This window comes from Elephantulus edwardii, unplaced genomic scaffold (genome assembly GCF_000299155.1).
Source record: "Elephantulus edwardii isolate Elephantulus edwardi_28Jun2011 unplaced genomic scaffold, EleEdw1.0 scaffold00026, whole genome shotgun sequence".
In the NCBI taxonomy this organism is placed as follows: domain Eukaryota; kingdom Metazoa; phylum Chordata; class Mammalia; order Macroscelidea; family Macroscelididae; genus Elephantulus; species Elephantulus edwardii.
This window is the reverse complement of record NW_006399776.1, coordinates 6306733-6325647: the sequence shown is the minus strand read 5'-3', so window position 1 is coordinate 6325647 and position 18915 is coordinate 6306733. Positions and strand designations below refer to the sequence as shown.

Sequence of the window (18915 nt, the reverse complement as noted above, 5' to 3'; positions counted from 1 at the left end):
AAAGTATGTTAGACGAAGCCCCAGAATCCCTGCCTCCAAGGAGTAGCCTGGTTTAACCCTCTCTAGGATGAATCTGTTTGTTTTCTTGGCAGTCCATGGTACATTCAGTACTCTTCTCCAGATTGTAGGGGAGTTTTTTTTGTTTGTTTGGGTTTTTAAAATTTATTTTTTTTTTTTTTTTTTTTTTTTTTTTGGTTGGAGGATTTTCATTAAGCTTGGAAGACTGTTGTTCATACTGTGGATTGGGGCTTCTAGAGTTCCTCTTAGCTTTTCTCTAACGAAATTTATAGTCTTTGATTTTATTCCTAGGTCTTTTATCCACCTTGAGTTGGGTTTTGTACATGGTATGAGGGGTGAGTCTTGCTTGAATTCTCTACAGATAGTTTTCCAATTTTGCCAACACTGTCTAAAATTAATATATCATTAGGCGTTGTACATATGACAACAGCCTAGAATAAGAGGTATATTATTGTAAAAGGGACTTGGGGCAGAGGGAGGGAGTTAATTGTGCAACAACAAATGAATCTTTTTTTTTAAAAATGTGAACTGGGGGGAAGTGAGGGAGGGAGAGTAAAGTGTGCAACAATGAATGAATGAAAATCTAACTTCTCTGTAAATGTTTGTTTAAAAAAAGAAAAGATTAACAGTCAAATAAAAAGGTTCTATTTAAAAACTTCATGATAACATGAAAGAGGATAATTAAAAGCAGAAAACTATTACTAATAAACCAGGTATATGTTGAAAAAATTAATACTGCATTGGAACATATGAGGGGAAAATTATATGTACCACAACATCTCAGAATAAGAGGTACATTGCGAAGAGAACTGGGGAGGGGGGATCGATGTGCAACAATGAATAAATAACTTTTTCTGGCGAGGGGGAAGAGAGAAAGAGGGGTAAAATGTGCAACAATCAACGAATGAAAATCTAACTTTTCTGTAAATGTTCATTAAAATCACAATTAAAATAAAAATTCATTTTAAAAAATGTATGAGATAAAGTCTCACTAGCTTTGATTCTAAGGAATTCTCTGGCAATATTTCTTTCAAGATAGATTTGTTCTTTTGGCAGTCCATGGTATAGTCAATATTTTTGCCAACCTTACAATTGAATGGCAGTTCTTCAATTTTCTCTTTCATTGTCTAGCTTTCACATGGATATGAAGTAATTAAAAATAAATAACTTGGCTTTCTTTTCGTCTGGTGGCAACTGTCAGGGTGATCCAAGATAGGTGCTTTCAAGTACATCCAGGAGCTGTGGTGGAAGCAGCAGGGGAACATGGGTCCCCTGCAGACAGTACCCCAACTCTCAGCTCTGCACGGGCCTCCACCACACCTAGTCTGACAAGGTGTGCATCCTGGGCTCCACGGTCAAACAAGGTTATGTCATCTACAGGATTCGAGTTTGCCAGGGTGACCAGAAATGCCTGGTCACTAAGGGTGCACCCTATGGCAAGCATGTCCACCATGGGATTAACCAGCCGAAGTTTACTTGCAGCCTTCAGTCTGTAGCCTGGAGGGTCAGTTATGAGTCAGTTCTGACTAGCCAGCACACAACAACAAAATGGCATATTGTGTGGTATAATAGGTATAAAAGAAATTATTTACAAGAGTAGTAGCAATAAAAGTAGCTCTTTCTTGCAAAAAAATAAAATAAAATAAAGTGCCATGGCTTACACTGAATACACTTTACTTACTCTTTAAAAGAACATCCTTGCTGTTTAGCTCTTTAACAAGGTCCTTGACAGAAGATCTGCCCAATGCAACATATCACTTGGACTTACTGACTGCTACTTTCATGGATGGTAACTAGTGGAGCCAAGTGAAATCTTTGACAGCTGCAATCTTTTCTCTCTCTGTCATGAGGTTTTTTTGTCCACTTGTGAGAATTTTTGTCAAAAGAATTGTTTTTGAATTATGGTGGTGGAGAAGAGTGTTGAACATACTATGGAAGAGAACAACAGATCTGTCCTGGAGAGGGTGAAACCAGGCTGCTCCTTGGAGGCAAGGATTTTGAAGCTCTGTCTGATATACTTTGAACCTGTTGACAGGAGGGACCAGTCCTTGGAGGACATCATGCTTGGAAGGGCAAAGGGGCAGTGCAGGAGAGGAAGACCTTGGATTAAATTAATTGACACAGTGACTGGTGTAATGCAGATAGGTGTGTCAGAGACAATGAAATTGGCTCAAGACAGAGCAAGGTTCAGTGCTATTGCAAGCAACTCGACAGGACATAACAACAACAGAGTCTTCAAGATCCATCTACAACTACACCAAGCCATCTTCACTTTCTGTGAGCAAGATTGTGTCATCTGCATATCACAGCTTGTTTATGAGTTTCTTCCAATCGTGACAACACATCCTTCTTTGCGTATTCCATATTCTTGGATTATTTGCTCAGCACACAGACTGAATAAGTATGCTGACAGGATACAGCTTGAGGCAGAACCTCCCCATTTTTTAAACAATGCAGTGTTCCCTTGTTCTGTTGGGACACGTGTTTCTTGGTCTATGTCTAGGTTTTGCATAAACGTAATCAAATGTTCTGAGAGTACCATTATTCTCAATGCTATCCACAGTTTATTATAATCCACACAGTCAAATAACTTTGCATAGTCAATAAAACACAAACAAACATCTTTCTGGCAGTCTTTGCCAGCTGAGAGCCATCTGAAATCAGCAATGATAACATGGCCTCTTCTGAACTCAGCTTGAATTTCTAGAGATTCCCTGTTCATGTACTTACTGTTCCAGTAATTTTAATATAATCTTCAGTAACATATTACTTGCCGTGATAGTAATGACATTGTTCAATAATTTCTACATTCTGTTGAATCATCTTTCTTTGAAATGCACATGGATATGGATCAATTCAAATCAGTTGGCCAGGTAGCTGTTTTCCAAGTTTCCTGACATAGTGAGCTTGGAAATCTCTTCAGAAATTTTACTTCATCTTTTCTTCTATTTCCTTTAGTTTAAGAACAAATTTCAGAAGCTCAGCAGGGAAAGAGCTTTATCCTGCTTGACTTCTACTAAGAGTGTTTACTTCATCTTTTCTTCTATTTGCTGTAGTGCAGCCGGAATGCTCCTTAGAAGAAAGGATGGCAAGATATCAACTCACATATTTTGGCCGTGTTATCAGGAGGAATGAGTCCATGGAGAAGGAAATAATGCTTAGTAGAGGATCAGTGAAAAAGAGGAAGACCCTCAATGAGGTGGGTTGGCATAGTGGCTTCAACAGTGGGCTCAAACAGCAACAACTGTAAGGACAGTGAATAATCGAGGAATGTTTCATTCTGTTGTACACAAAGTCACTGAGTAAGAACTGAATCAATACCAACACCAACAACAACCCAGTAACCATCACAGCTATAATATAGAGAGCCATCAGGGAAAATGCAGAGGGTGGAAGGAAGAAAAGATAGAGTGATAGCCATGCCGGCCCTGCTATGACAATGATGCTTTCTCAGATGTGATGAAAAACTGAATTACAGCAGAACAGTTTTTCCTATAAACTAATTGTCTGCAGTGAGAGGCGAGACCAGATGGGCAGACCAAGCAGGGGAATTCATTTCCCTCTGGATATTAAAGATGTTATCTGTGGACATGTGGCCTCTGGAACAATCAGCAGTGGGGTGGGCAGTGTGGGATGGGCTCTCTGCACACCAGTTCTGCAAATCCAATAAAGCCCTTGGCAGCCTCGGATTTGCACTGGCCTCCTAGCTCCTGCCTACTTCCTCCATAACCCAGGCTGAGAGTCAAGCAGAGCTGACCCCAGCCTCCTATTCCTGCTTTCTTCCCAGAAAATGAGATTCTCTAGTGGGTTCTTCTCAGAGTGGGATCTCATCAAATACCTTGGGATGGTGGCCGGACCCACTCATGACCACTCATGACTAACCTCAAGGTTCTTGACATTTTAAAAAGTTGCTCTTGTTCTCACTGAATACATAAAAGAATATTTGCACTCCATGTATGAAGAACAAGAGGACAGTAGTAATGCCCTGTACCCATCTCCCAGTCTAAGAATTACCTTTGCCTTTGCAGAACCCTTTCATGTCCTTCAGGGAACTCCGGTGGCATCATCTGGAGCAAGTTGTGCTGCTAATGCAGAGGCACATCTCTGGTGGCTTTAATCCTCTAGCTGCTCCAAGGAAGAAAGAGGTCCATGCACCCATGACGAGGGTCCTATGGGGGCCCTCAGGGATTATTTTAACACTGTCTTACACAGTGGAAGGGTTTTCCCTGCAATACATCACAAAGCACAGGTGAGTTAGTGGTCAACTGTATGATAGAGATTTATCACCAAGGTTGAGGGTGATATAACTGCTAAATATGACAACCTTAACTCCCAAAACAGGGCTCTGTACATGAGTTTAGGAGTCATTAGGTTATGAAAATTATAATTTTTAAGGCTATTAGGAAAGATACTTTTTTAAGGAGGCTATTAGAAAAGATAAGGCTACTAGCCTCCTCCTGGTGCAATTTACCTCCTCGGAAATCTCAGAGAGTAGCCATGAGTTGGAACTAATGTGACAGAAGTGATATTTTTTTTTCCTTTTCATAAACCTTCATTAAAATCACAACAAAAAAAATTATAAACAAACAAAAAAAATCAGCTGCTATCAATCATTGTCATGTTCTCCAGAAATAATGGCCAGAGAGCTGTGCTGAAGTTTGTTGCTGATACTGGAGACACTCCTGTTGCTGGGTGCTTCACTCTGGAAACTTCACTAACCAGATACAGGCAACCTTGTTTTCTAATGGTTGTTGAAGAAGTGATATTTTTTAGGTGGTTTTTTCCCCCACCATATCTTTCACTATCTTATCCCCTTCTCTTCTCTCTTGGAGCAGCCATTATCATAAATGTTAGGTTTGTCATTCCCTTTTCCTTCTTTCTAAGGAGCCGTGGTGAACTAGAGTTTAAGAGGGAAGCTGCTGGCTTGTAAATCAGTGATTTGAACCCATAGCTGCTCCTCAGGAAAAAGACATGGTGATGAGCTTCCATAAAGACTACATCCCAGCAGATAACCCAGCAAGCAAGATAAAGCAGTGGATTACCTGTGCTTACTAACTAATTTGTAGTGAACAATTTCTCGTGGATCTCACCACATTCTATTCTGATACAGATGGTGTTGTCATAATTTTAATTTAAGTTGTTAATCTATATCATTTGACCATTTTTTTATCCACAAACAAGATGTTGTTTAGTTTTGCCTGGTTTGTGCTTGATGTAAATAAGACGGTTATGGACAGAATGCTGTTGCTATTGTTGATTGCCTTCGAGTCAAGCAGGACTCATAGTGACCCTATGAACTGAACAGTGTCCTCCAAAAATAAAAAGAATGCTCTTGTTTTTGCTGTCCTGCTATGTGTCTCCAAGATAGAAATGTTGGGTGTGCCCACACAGTGAGTGTCTGACTGTGGAACCACACCTGCACAGCCAAAGTGTATCCCTTTGGCCATTTTGAAAACTATCTTCATCAGGATTTTGCTTGTAGATGAAGATGAAAGTTGGCCGACCCAAGCATCGTGTGGAGCTCGCCACCTCACTACCTACCTTCAGACAACCTTAGTTTGAGTCATGGTTCTACTGCCTTTTGTACTTTTTCAACCTTAAGCAGGTCTGTTCACCACTCTGGAAGCACCTTGTCCATTTGTGGAAGGGGAAAGTAATAATACCTACTTTTAAAAATTATTTTATTATTTTGTATGTGTGTACCGTCAAATTGGGTCTGACTGGTACAGGAGGAGATTGTCCCTCCTTTTCCAGCAGAGCATCTGGTGGATTTGAACTGTGTGCCTCTGGGATTGCAGTGCAGCTTCTTGCTACTAGGCCACCAGAGCTCCCTTATAATACCTACTTTGAATTATAATTAGACCACTTGGTGGAGAGGAAGGGGGCAATGATGGTGGCGCTAGAGCCAGAAATGTGATCACTGGCTGCAGTCGCAGGTAGGGCACAAGGTCTAGACCTCAGATGAGCTTTGAGGGGGGAGAGCCATCAGGTCCCTGGGGAGAGTCACCTGACAGGAGAGAGCTGCCTAGCCCCTGGGGAGAGCTGCCTCGTATGTATGAGGAACTTTATCTAAGCCACTTTCCTCCATCACCTCCTCCAGTACACCTGTAAGTAACATCTCCAAAGCTCTTTTCTTTGTAACTCACAAGTTTATTCTCTCTGGGTTTGCTTTCTTTCCTATAGGTAACCTGAACATTGAGTCTTGTTCCAGAACCTGAACTCTGAGCCTTATTCCAGAGACAAAAGGGAAATATAACTGCCAGCTAAGAAAGTGAAGGTGGATGGTGCCTCAAAGTTCAGCCAGCCACTCCCACTGGACTCACCCAGGCAAACACCTTGCACTCCAGAGGGTAGAAGATGTCATGAAAATATCTTCTCACTGAACAAGAAGGCGTGCAGCTTCAACCCAGGACCACCAGTAAAGTGTTAATGTGGGCCCCTGCTTCCCCTTCATCTTAACACCCCTGTTCAGCATGAAGCAGCCAGAGAGTTGTGCCCCTATATTCAAATGGAAAATCTACAAATAAAAAAGATAAAATCTTTGTAAAAAAATATTAATCACCATTGGACTACGTGCACCATTACCCTGTCTTTTCCAGTTCCCACTGGATCTTTCTCAATTCCTTTACCCACTCCCTCCACCCACTAAATTGTGCAATCCTGTGATTTCATCCCAACCAGCCTCACTCTTCTGCTCCCACCCCTTAACCCCTGAGATCCCCATATATGTTATTTTACAGTAAATAAATAAATAGAAATGCTGTAAATTCTACCTCCATGCCTGTGGTAATGATGTCAGTTTGAGGACTAAGGTGTGTCTGATTCAGACCATGGTTTTTTCAATCACTTTCTATGCAGCTGAGAGCTGGACAATGAGTAAAGATGATAGAAGAATTATTAATGCCTTTGAATTGTGGTGCTGATGAAGATTATTGAACATTCCATGGACTGCCAAAAAACAAACAGCTATATCTTAGAGACGGTACAGCCAGATTGCTCCTTTAGATGCAAAGATGATGAAGTTTGTCTCACATACTTTGGACATGTTGCTAGGAAAGGTTACTCCTTGGAGTGGGACGTCACTCTTGGAAAGGCAGAGGCTTGGCGAAGGAGAGGAAGACCCTCAACCAGGTGGATTGACACAGTGATTGCAGCAATAGGCTTGAGTGTGTTAGCGATTGTGAGGACGGCATAGGATAGGACAGAGTTTAGATCTTCTGGTCACAGGGTCGCTAAGAGTCGTACTTGACAGCATCTAACAACAGTAATACCTGTGGTTGGGAACTCTGGTGACCTAGTGGTAAACAGCTGTGCTGCAATAACAAAGGGACATGGTTCAAATACACCAGCTGCTCTGTGGGAGAAGGTTAGGCAATCTTCTCCCATGTGATGGACTGCCCCTGAAAACCTGCTGGAGGGTCAGCTATGAGTTGGTTCTGGCTGGAGGGCTCACAATAACGACATGCCTGTGGTTATAATCCCATTTGGTAATGGGTTGTCTTTGCCATGTAAATGAGTCAGAATCAGTGTAGGCAGTGTAGAATATCCTGAGTCAATTCTCTTTCAGCTATAAAAGAGATTCAATAAGCCATTAAAGGAGAAGCTGGGTAAGACAGATGCCAAGATGGATGGAGATCTCCAAGGAATTAGAAAGCAGACCATGAACACACAAGAACTTCCTCCCACAGACAATAAAGAGAGATATGCTTCCTCTAGGTATCACTCTGAACTTGACTTCTAGCCCCCTAAACTGGGAGAATATACATTTCTGTTTAGTAAAGAATTGTGTTATTTCTCTTCCAGCAGCCTTAAACTCAAACTCCTTGTCATAGGGTTGGAATGATTGACCATGGAAGTGGGTTTTCAGAAGGCTCTTGATCATACGGGAGATCACCTAACTTCCTCCCTCAGAATGGCTGGTGGATTCAAACGGGCAGAGAGTTACAGCCGTGGGGCTCGCAGTGCCGCTCCCTAGGTATGGGCCAGCAGGCTCCCCATGGCAGTTTTAGATAAACTCATGTGAACAAGGCCGCAGTGGCATCTGCTTTCCCCTCAAGCTCAAGGGGAAGCTTTCCTATTAACACCATCAGCAGCCCATGCCTGTGGGGTCCCACATGCTCTCCCCAGGCCCTGCATCCAGGCTCTAAGCCTTTCTTCTAATTCAGCCAATTCTGACACCTACCATTCCACCCACATCATTCACTATTATGGAGTTTGTTAAGTAACCATTTGCAGTCTGGGTTTGGAAACCCTCAGTTCCCGATCTTCAGTCAGAACAGCCTCTTCTCAGGTGTGCTCACAGGCAGGCCACTCTCTGGCCCTCAGCCTCTTGGCCTTGGCTTTGGCCCTGCCTGGACAATGTTATAAAGGGGAACCCACCCCCAACAGTGAGCTTACACTTCAAAGTATAGATCAAAAGCGATCTCAATTAGCTCCAGAGGTCAGCAGACTGAGCTCCCCATAAAGGCCAGAGGCACCTCCTCTGCCAGCAAAGGCTCAGCTTTCTAGCTCAGTGGACCAGGAGCCCACTGCTGTTTCACAGTGGTATTTATTTCCAGACACTTCTTCCTCTGCTGTCACTGCCCTGCTGCCACCACCACTGCTGTGACTCTCTCATTTCTTGTCATCTGTCTTGAGGTGTGCCCCCAGCCTCTCTGGGGTAACACCCCCCCCCCATCTGCGGTTCTCATAGGTGTCTCTGGTTCAGAGGACCCGCTGCAGCAGCAGCAGCAGAGGTGGAGATAAACAAATGCTGCCCCACAGGTGGAGGTGAGTGAGGGTATGTGGTGTTCTGGGTCTATTGTTCTAAATGGCTTTCCTAGGCCACTGCCCTAGGGAGCTCTGGCGGCTTAGTGGTAAGGATTTGCACTGCCAACCCAAAAGTACGTGGTTCATAAAACCAGCTACTCCACAGGAGAAAGATAGACCATCTCTCATGTGATTTACTGCTTCAGAAAATGTTTAAGATTTTATTCCTTTTTATTTTTCACAAGCCTAAGATTTAGGGTCAGCTATGCATTGGTTCTGACTCAATGGTATTCAACAACACATTATTGCCCTTGGCTTTGCTGTATGACCAAGTTGTTGTTAAGTTCTGTTCAGTCAAGTCTGACTACTAGTAACCTTATGAACAACAGATCTGAACCCTGTCCTATCCTGTGCCTTCCTTATCATTGCTGATATATTTTATCCCTTTGCTGATGGCACTGTCAACCCTTCCCACTGAAGATCTTCCTCTCTTTCTCTGACCTCCCACTTTTCCAAGCGGATGAGAGACAGAAATGACCTTGGGACTGCTGCCCCAAGGAAATAAAGCTAGGAGCCTTCACCTAAGCTTGTTAGAGGACTGGGATGGGGGTGGGGGGAGATGCCATAATTAGTAGGACTATGAGTGCTTTGTAATACTGGCATAAAGTGGTGAGGTTGAAGGCTCAAGGATCTCTGAGCACACTTCAAAAAACTGTCTTATCTAGAAAATTGTATCCTGCTGCCAAGCTGTTAAGTTTCTTAATAAAGCCCATAATAGTAAGCATGGTTCTGTGAAGGCTGTGTAGCAATTGCAAGAAACTTTGGACTCAGTAGAACAGCAGGATGGTTGTTGGAATTAGTAGAAAGTGGTGTGGGAGCATGCCTCACCTCATTGGATTTGGTTTTGTATTGTGAATGCTATTGATGGGAGCAGTTCCCCTTCGTGGAATTAGAAGAGGTCAGACTTGTCCATCCTCACACTGCCCTTGCTCTTTGCACAGGAGACAAAATAATTGGAGGTATTACAAGAGCTTTGTGATTCTGGCCCAGAGCTTCAAAGCAGGGATGAGAGAGACTGAATGTTAGAGGGTTGCCTGCTAGTGAATTTGAGAAGAAGCTGTCCTACCTGAAGAATTGTATCCTGAGTGTTTTTTACCTAAATCATAATGTGTTACTTCCCCAGTAAAGGACTCTAGTAATTGGGGGGGGGGGCAGATTGAGGAAGTGGAGAGAATGAATGTCTTGCCCTCATTGATTTTACTTCCTTAAGAGATTCCTATTTCCCACCTTTGCTAATGCTCAGATTGATTAAGTCTGTGCTGCTGGTGGTTTCCAACTGCCTTTGATTAGCAGTAGCCTAACACCCAATAAAGTAGGTCCACAGAGTTGCCTGCAAGGAAAATATACTCTGAAAGAGCCCCTGTTGATCTACTTATTTATCCCTATCTTTACCTCCTCCCCCTGTTGTTTGTGGTTGAGTTGGAACTGACACATAGCTGACTATCCAAGGGGTTTTCAGATATTACCCATCTTTCTCCTCTAGAGCAGCTGGTTGATTTGAACCTGTATCTTTGGATTGGCAGCCAATTTCTCACCACTAAACCACCAGAGCTCTCTACCACCTACTCCTAGGACTAAAGAATTTAGCGGCAGAGAGAAGCCTTATTCATGTTCAGCACCGAAGTGACTGCAGTGAGTTTGAGTGACGTCCCTTGTAGCTCTCTTCGTATCCATCCTAAGTGCCCGAGGCACAAAATATGCCCTATAAATCACTCACTCACTCACTGCGGTCGGTCGAGTGGGAGCCGTCTCACACCAGAGCCTCCAAGTGGGAAGAGACTGTCTCCCACAGAGGCGCAGGAAGATTCAAACTCCGGACTAGGTCAAGAGAGTTCCCCGCTCTGTAACACAATTAAGGAAGAGATTATTTTTTTAAGCGCCTGGAAAGGGCAGGTTACAAAATGGGTTTATTTTCCTGCTCCCCTCCCCCACCTCCGTTTGTTTTTTTTTGTTTTGTTGTTGTTGTTGTTGGTTGGTTGGTTGGTTTTGAGACTCAATCAAAATAATGAAGATACAGAATGTTGAGCTGCGCGATCTTGGTACGTCCGTGGACACATCGCTGTGAACTCGCTGCCTCTCATTAGTCGCAGGTGCTGGCAGAGTTGTGGCATTTTTTGCCGGGTGGGTTTTCGACTCGTGCACATGCCGTGAGGTTTTATGCTCCAGACGCTCCCAGAGGGAGGCCTAGGTCCCATGCCTGTATGCCAGCCCCAACAGGGCCCCCAGCCAAGAACGCAGTTAGTTCCTCGTTGGATTTTCTCGTCGGGCCACCGCAGTACAAGGAAGTGCTGCTGTACCGGAATGATAGTCTGGGAGGTGGAATGCCAGTGGGCGGTGGAGGTAATTTAGTCGTCCTCTTTAGTAAGACTCCGACCTTCACGTTGTGCCCACAGGAATAGATGGAGAACGAGCAACAGTGTCTTGGGGGTCGGGGGAGTGGGGAGGTGTTCCTGGGAAGGGGGGCTGGAACATGGAGAGTCCCCAGAAATCGCTATCTGCTAGGCTACACAAGGACGAGAGTGGGGACAAGCAGGACTTTGGAACCTGTTACAAAACTCCGGCGTGGGTGGGAGGGGCCGGATCAACCGGTGCGCTGGGCGCCACAGCGGCCGGGCCAGGTTCCCTGCGTCCCCAGCTGCTCGGCGGAACCCGCAGACCGGACCCGGACCGCGTCCGCCGCCCCGGGGGCAGGGCGGGCCTCCCGGCGCGCTCCCGATTGGCCGGAGGCAGCAGCCACGGCCCCGCGTACCTGACTGGCGCCGCCCCTGCGGGAGTAACGGGATTCGGGCGACGGGGCGGGTCGCAGTCCGCAAGCCGGAGGGGTTGGCGGGGTCGGAAAACGCGGGCGGGAGCCTGGCCGTGACGCACGCACCATGCCTTACGTGCTCATCAGCACCCAGATCCGCATGGTGAGTACTGACCAGTCGGTGAGGTCGGGCTGGGCTTGGGCCGAGCAAGGGTGACGGCTGTCCCTCCTTCGCGCCTCCCTCCCGGGCAGCACCCACCGGTCCCGCTCGGGACACGCCCCCTCGGGTCCCCACGAGCGCCCCTGACCAAGTCCTGCCCGAGACTGGAAGCTCTGGCCGGTCTGGAGCCTCCGTGGCCACGAAGGGGACCAAGTGCACCGGGCCAACCTTGGAGCTTCTATCTCCCGTCCTACCTGTCCAGCAGGCCCGAGCTAGTGCTGCAGGGGACAAGGGAAGGAGTCGGAGCTGGGGAGGCCGAGCAGAAGGGGTGAAATTCCTGTTCTGGCCGAATCCACTCCTCACACAGCCACTAAATGCACCCTTGGCCTCTTCCGGGAGGGCTAACTCTGAGGCTTTAGGAGTTAGAAGAGCTCGGGCCAGGATTCAAAGGTCACATCTTTTTCTCAGGGCACAATTTCTTCCGTAAAAATAAGGTTCTGACCTTTGTTACCTCAGAAATTCCCTCTTCAAAACGTGTTCTCCTAAGGCGCCAGGATGTTTTGCCTTGCCCCCTACCCATGGTTGGTGACACTCTTCCCCCTCCCCCATGCTTGGTGACCAGCTCCACCCCCGCGGACACATCGCTCCTTCAGGGTGAAGGAAATAGCAGGTGAGCCCATTGCACAGTCAGGAGAGGTCCTGACAGTACTTTAGGGCAATAGTGTAAGAACCTGTACCTGAAGAGTGATTGAAATGTGGGCCTCTGGGACTAGATCTCCAGAAAAACAAGAGGTGTGGGGCCTGGAGCGTTACACTTGGAAATATGCTCCCTAGGTGATTCTTTTTTCTTTTGCTTTTAACAATGTAACAGGGTTGGGGGTTTTTAATACACAGTTCACACTGCATACAATTCACCCATTTACAGTGCAATGTGCAATAGTTTTTAATATATTTGGAGTTGTGCAACCATCATCATAATCAGCATTTGAACATGTTATCATCATCCCCCAAAAGAAACTCCATATCCATAAATGTCAATCCCCATATCTTCCCAACCCTGTTGCTGGTGGTGTAACAGAGCTCATAGCAGTTCTATAAACCTGCCAGATTCTGTGCAATCCTCAAAATCTCTGCGATGCTCAGGCCACTGTGTCAGTCCATCCCCTTCAAGGTCTTTCTCTCCTTTGGGGATCCTCCACTTTCCCAGCAGAACATGTTTTTCCAAGGATTGGCTCCTCCTGACAATATGCTCAAAGTATGTGAGATGAAGACACAACATTTTTGCTTCTCAACCCTAGTCAAGCACTAATCTTATTTCTACCTCTAGACTTGCCTATTCTGGACATTCATAGAAATGAAATCACACAGTACATGCTCTTTTGTGTCTGGCTTCTCTTCTTTAGGGTGCTTTCAAGATTTAGCCACATTGTTCCATGTAAAGCCCTTTATCCTTTTTATTCCTGAATATTCCATCGTTATAGAACATTTGATCGTGCTAATGCGAAATCTATACTTGGACCAGGAGACAGTCTGCAAGAAAACACTGCATGGTTCAGATTGGGAAGGGTGTATGCCAGGGATGTGTCCTGTCTCCATACCTCAATCTAGATGCAGAACAGATTATCTGGGAGGCTGGACTCTATGAGGACAAGTGTGGCGTCAGGATTGGAGGAAGATGCATCTACAGCCTGTGTTATGCAGATGACACAACCCTGCTCCCTGAAACTGAGGAGGACCTGAAGCACTTGCTGCAAAGGGTCAAGGACTGCAGCCTCCAATATGGATTGAGGCTCAATGTCAAGAAGACAAAGATTCACACCACTGGGCCAACTGGCAGCATCAGGACGGATGGTAAAGAGATTGAAATTATTATTAGCTTTCGTTTGCTTGGCAACACAGTCAACACTCTTGGTGCCAACAGGCCAGAAACCAAAAGACGTAGTGTAATGGGAAAGTCTGCTGTTAGAAACCTCTCCAGAGTACTGGAGAGCAATGATGTCACTCTGGAGACTAAGGCACACCTGATACAGTCCATGGTCTTTGCAATCACTTGCAATCACATGTGTCAGAGAGCTGGACAATGATTATGGAGGATAGAAGAATTGATGCCTTTGAGCTGTGGTGTTGGAGAAGAGTATTGATCATACCATGGACTGCTAAGAAAATGAAGAGGTTCATCCTGAAGAGGGTTAAACCAAGCTGCAAGGATTCTGAAGCTTTGTCTGACATACTTTGGACATGCTGCAAGGAGGGACCAGTCCTCGGAGAAGGACGTAATGCTTGGAAGGGTGGAGGACAGCACAGAAAAGGAAAACCCTCTATGAGGTGGACTGATTCAGTGACTGGGGTAATGGGAATAGGTGTGTGGGAGACAGTGAGATTGACACAGGATAGAGCAGGGCTTAGGGCTGTTGTACATAGGGTCACTATGAGTCGCAGGCCACTCAATGGCACATATCACATTTTGTCCACTCACCTGTTGACAGACATTTGAGTTGTCACCACTTTTGGCTATTTTGAATAGTGCTACCATCAGCATTCATGTACAAGTTTTCGTGGGGAGGTTTGCTTGTATCTCCCTCTTTTCTCAGGTGGTTCTTACACACACATACGTGAGTGGTGGTGTCTGGTGGGAAAGTGCTGTCAGGCAACACTCAGCTCTGTGCCGCTGAGAGGAGGGTAGGGAAGCCCCCACTGCTCAGCCTGGTCATCCGATCACTGACATGCTCTGCTCCTCCTTTCCTAGCTTGTGCTCAGTCCCATGAACCCTTCCACCTCCTCTAGCTGTTAATAGCAGACTTAGAGCCAGCAGGCAGAGGAGGATGGAGAGGTGAGACCATCCATTGCTATCTGGAAGCCAATTAAATTTCCCTTCCAGGAGGTGGGCCCCACCATGGTGGGTGATGAGCACTCAGATCCAGAGCTGATGCGGCAGCTGGGGGCTTCAAAGAGAAGTGTCCTGGGAAACAACTTGTAAGTGTGGCATACTACTATGTCTTCTCCCTGTCAGCATCTCCAACTGCCTGTTTCCCTTGGATGGCCATCAACCCAGCCCACTGCCTTAGAATTGATTCTAACCAGGGTAGATGCCCTCCTTTCAGCTTCTGATGTTATAAATCTATGGAAGGAAATGCCTCATCTTTCCCCCATTTTATTATTAGGTGCTGTTGAGTCTGAACCTAGTCATAGTTGACCCTCCAGTGGATTTTCAGAGGCAGTATACCACATGCATGGAAGGAGATTGCTTCTCTTTCTTCCAAGAAGCAGCTGGTGGGTTCAAACCACTTGATTTTGGGTTGGCAGCACAACTCCTTACCACTTGGCCACCAGAGCAGCCAGGATAGTCAAACAACTAACCTTTCAGTAGCAGCCCAACCTGTAACAATTGTGTTACTAGGGCTCCTTATACAATCTCTAAATACTTAGGGACAGTGTCACTGCTCAGCTGTAGTCCTGCTGTACTCTGGGGCTCTGTCCTCTGAAGGGGCTCATCTGACCCCCAAGAACCCTCTGAAAGCTTTCTCACTGGTCCTTCCTTAGTGGAACACTAAGTCCTGTTCCTCGAGTGTGGCGCTCCATAAGCAGACATTCCTGGCCTTGCCCTTATGCCTCTGTGCTGGTTCCTATCAAGGCAAAGGTAAGCATAGAAAAGATGGGCTTCTGTCTCAGAGATAGGTGAGTAATGAAGCCAAGCCTAAGCCCCACTTCAGCTGCTGCCTGGGGGCTGGGCCATTCTCTTGGCAGTCTTTACAGCATCCACAGGTCTGCACTGTGACCGCTGCTTCCTTTCCTGGTCCCCCACTCTCCAAACCTGTGGAAGGGAGAAGTCTGGCTACAAAGGTTCAGAACTCCGAAGGAGTTGTCAGAGTGAGTCTCTAGCTCAGAGGGAAAGGGAAGGTGAATTGATCCCAGCCCCTGGATCTAGGCTAGAAGTCTAGGGCAGAAGCCAACCCTACCCCTTTGTCATGAGGGATTTGTGATGCCTGGCTTGGGGAGCTCTTGATTGTTCTTTGGCCCTGCATCATTAGTCATTACTGAGAAAGGGAACCATGCATTCCTGATGGTAGGTAATTACACAGAACTGGGATCTCTTAAAGACCATCCTTGTTGCCCTGGGCCTGTTGGATGCAGGACAGCAGAGTGACCAGGAGAGTGAATGCTGGAGAGCAGTCTTTCTGATGTCCCCTAGCCCACAGCAACTCTGGTGGCTGTTAGACTGACACGAGTCCCCTGATCTGTGACATTGAGAAAGCTACTTAAACCTTTTATGTTTTCTCACTTATAAAATTGGGACAACAGCAGTTCCTCATTAAGCTGTTGGTAGGGAGAACTGGTGGCATAGTAGATTAAAGGCTGCGCCTCTCTGGTAGTTCGAATCCACCAGGAGTTCTGAGGGAGAAAGATGGGTAGTGTCCTCCTGTGTGATTTACAGCTTCAGAAACCTGATGGAGGGCCGCTATGACACAATGGCAGTGAGCTCTGAGATTGAGATTTTGCATGTAACGTGCACAGTGGGGTGTGGGTGGAGGTCGTGCCCTTGGCCAGGCGCAGTGTGTCACCATGCTGCTCTTTGACCTCACCTTAGGGCAGGCTGGAGCTCTGGGGGAAGGGCGGACTGTCCAGAAGGGGGCTTACTGTACCTCCCCCCTGCCCTCCTTGGTCTCTTCACAGCTGTGAGTATTACGTCAATGACCCTCCACGCATAGTGCTGGACAAGCTGGAACGCCAGGGCTTCCGTGTGTTGAGCATGACAGGGGTGGGCCAGACGCTGGTGTGGTGCCTGCACAAGGAGTGACCTCACGCTGAGCAGCTGCCATGGGCCCTCCAGGCCCTGCCTCACGACTCTCCTGTCTCTCTTCCCAATTGCCCCTTTCTTCCATTCAGTACCAAAGGTCAGGGATGGTCTCTGAAACCCTGCCTCGGTCATGCTGGGAGAGCCCCTTCTCTGATGCTCTGCTAGGCCCTGGAACAGGCAGTATCCTGGGGATGGAATGCAGGGCCTGGACGACCTAGGCAGCCGAGTGGGGGATGGCCCCAGGACCTGGGCGGGTGGGTCCTATATACCTAGTCCACGCCAATAAAGTGCTCTGATGAGTGGTTATCCCTCTGCTTGCTTTGTATTGACTCTCATGTGCAGCCTTTCCCTGAGTGAGCAAGCCCACTCCAGAGAAGGGGACCTGGGCCTGGGTGGAGGCCTCTGAGATGGAGCCCAGAAACCAGGGCCATGCTTGGGCAGGTAGCATCCTACACCCAAGAACATAATAGACTCTTAAAAAAATGTTTATTGTGATGTTTTAAAAAAAGGGCTGTAAGGTGGGAGGGGTCAGAGCCAGGGGCTATGTGGGTGGCCCCTCCTTGTCCTCTTCCTGCATCTGGGCGATCAGCTGCTGCCGCTCAGCTGCCTGCCGCATGCGCATCATGACGAGGCTCTCGTAGTCCCTCTCGGACAGCACTGAGCCCTGGAGGTACAGCAGGGACATGGGGGTCAGTGGCACAGGACAGAGTCCAGACATGCTAGGCTTCAGGTGGAGTCTGCACAGAGCCACAGTCTTAAGGATGAAGGAAACAAGAGGGTGAGGGCGCCCAGGAAAGGACCAGGGGACAACCTAGACAATCAACTCATGAGCCCTATACAGCAGGCAGGTGTGTGGCTTCCAGGCTGGCTTCCTGCCATGTGGTTCCCCTCCAGCCTATCTCAAACAGCTGAGTCCCTGCCCCCATCACCAGTCCCCCACATCTGTCAGCTCTGGCTCATGTCACTGTGTGAATCACTTCCCCTGCTCACCAGGCTCTCGCCTCCCTTCATTCTCTTCCATCCCATGGTTCTGCCTCTCATGAATTTCTTATGAAGGGAAACTGTCAGAGGTGCAGAGGGTCACTCTGCTGTGCCTGGCAAAGGTGACAACACTGTCCCCTCCCAGCTACCTGTCTTTCCTGTGGCTTGGCTTCTGCTGAAGATGCAGAAGAAGCAAGCCCTGCCCTAGACATGGCCTCAAACAGTCCCACCCTGGAAGGAGAGATAAACAAGAGTAGGTCTGGTGCCCTCCTAAAAATACATAGCAGGGCTCTCAAAGGGCAGGGCCGTGGATTTTTCCTTTTATGATCTTGGCAGCTCTGTGTAGGGGATTAAAGAGTGCTGTATTTAATAATCAAAAGAATAATAAACAACCTTCTCAATCAGGGAAGACTGTAGGGTGGAGAAGCAAGTCTATGGCAAACAGGAGCCACCAACACTACGCCCTGATAAGGTCTAAGGTGGGAATGAAATAACTTCCTCCTGCAGTGCAGCTAAGGTCCTGGTGAGCATGTGGTCCCCACAGCTTCTTAGGTGGCTAATGCTTCAAACCAGTTCAGTCTAATTCAATCATGGCTCATGGAGCTGTGAATAGGCCTGAGTTTTCAAAGTATGTGTGAACTGGAATGGGTAAAATCATGGGTTTGAAACGCCGCTAGAAACTTAATCTTCCTCTTAGAACAAGGACTGTGTGGAGTTGCATAGCAACCATATCTCTGAATGGGTGTTGCTCTCTGCAGTCCTGCCAACAACCCACTTTCTATGTCAGACTCCTGAAAGGACTCCCGATGCCTCTTCTGAGACTCCCATTCCAGGGTTTTGCCTGGTAAAATTCTTTCCAATCCAGTCAGTGTTCCAGATCACTCCAGTTTTTAAAAAACAAGTCTCTTCTGGTTGCACTTCATCGGCCATGACTGAGCCAGTTTGAAGCCCTGTGTGGTGCCCACCTGATTTGGCACAGCGCTGGCCAGGGTTGTAGCATGCGTTGGGCCGCCATGGAGGATGAAGCTGCAGAGCCCTGTCCCATGGTACATCAGGCTGGCACCCTCTCATGGAACACACCAGGAGGGAAGTTTGAGGGTCACTGACCCAGGAAATAAGAGGGAGTGGCTGGAGCTAAGATTGTACGCCCTGACCAACTGGTTTGGAGTAAGGGGTGTACAGAAACAGGAAGTGTTACTCAGCCTGGATTCCCCCTGCCTCCTGCCTGCCCCACCCTTTCCCTTCCTTCCAGCCCACCTACCTAAGCACCCCTCAACCCCAGCACTGCTGACAACTCATGACAGACCCTGGAAGTGTGGAGTTCCCTCTGAGATGGGCACCCAAATGAGCCCAGGCACTGGAGGGGAAAGAACAGAGTTAACAGAGGAGACAGCAGGGCCCTGGCCT

The 18915-nt window shown here is 47.1% G+C and overlaps 2 protein-coding genes across 2 annotated transcripts in view; one reads left to right on the top strand and one right to left on the bottom strand.

Moving 5' to 3' along the window:
* The first annotated feature begins 11699 nt into the window (after positions 1-11699).
* Positions 11700-16527, top strand: GCHFR (GTP cyclohydrolase I feedback regulator). Its single transcript, XM_006883011.1, has 3 exons — positions 11700-11735; positions 14611-14705; positions 16404-16527. Exons 1-3 carry the CDS (start codon positions 11700-11702, stop codon positions 16525-16527), a joined length of 255 nt encoding a protein of 84 aa, XP_006883073.1.
* Positions 16528-17003: 476 nt separating this feature from the next.
* DNAJC17 (DnaJ (Hsp40) homolog, subfamily C, member 17) overlaps positions 17004-18915 on the bottom strand; it is a 57242-nt gene continuing 55330 nt past the window's right edge. Inside the window, exon 11 of the mRNA XM_006883010.1 lies at positions 17004-17191. Within this exon, the coding sequence (XP_006883072.1) occupies positions 17069-17191 (123 nt within the window). The 3' untranslated portion in view covers positions 17004-17068. The remainder of the gene's footprint in view (positions 17192-18915) is intronic.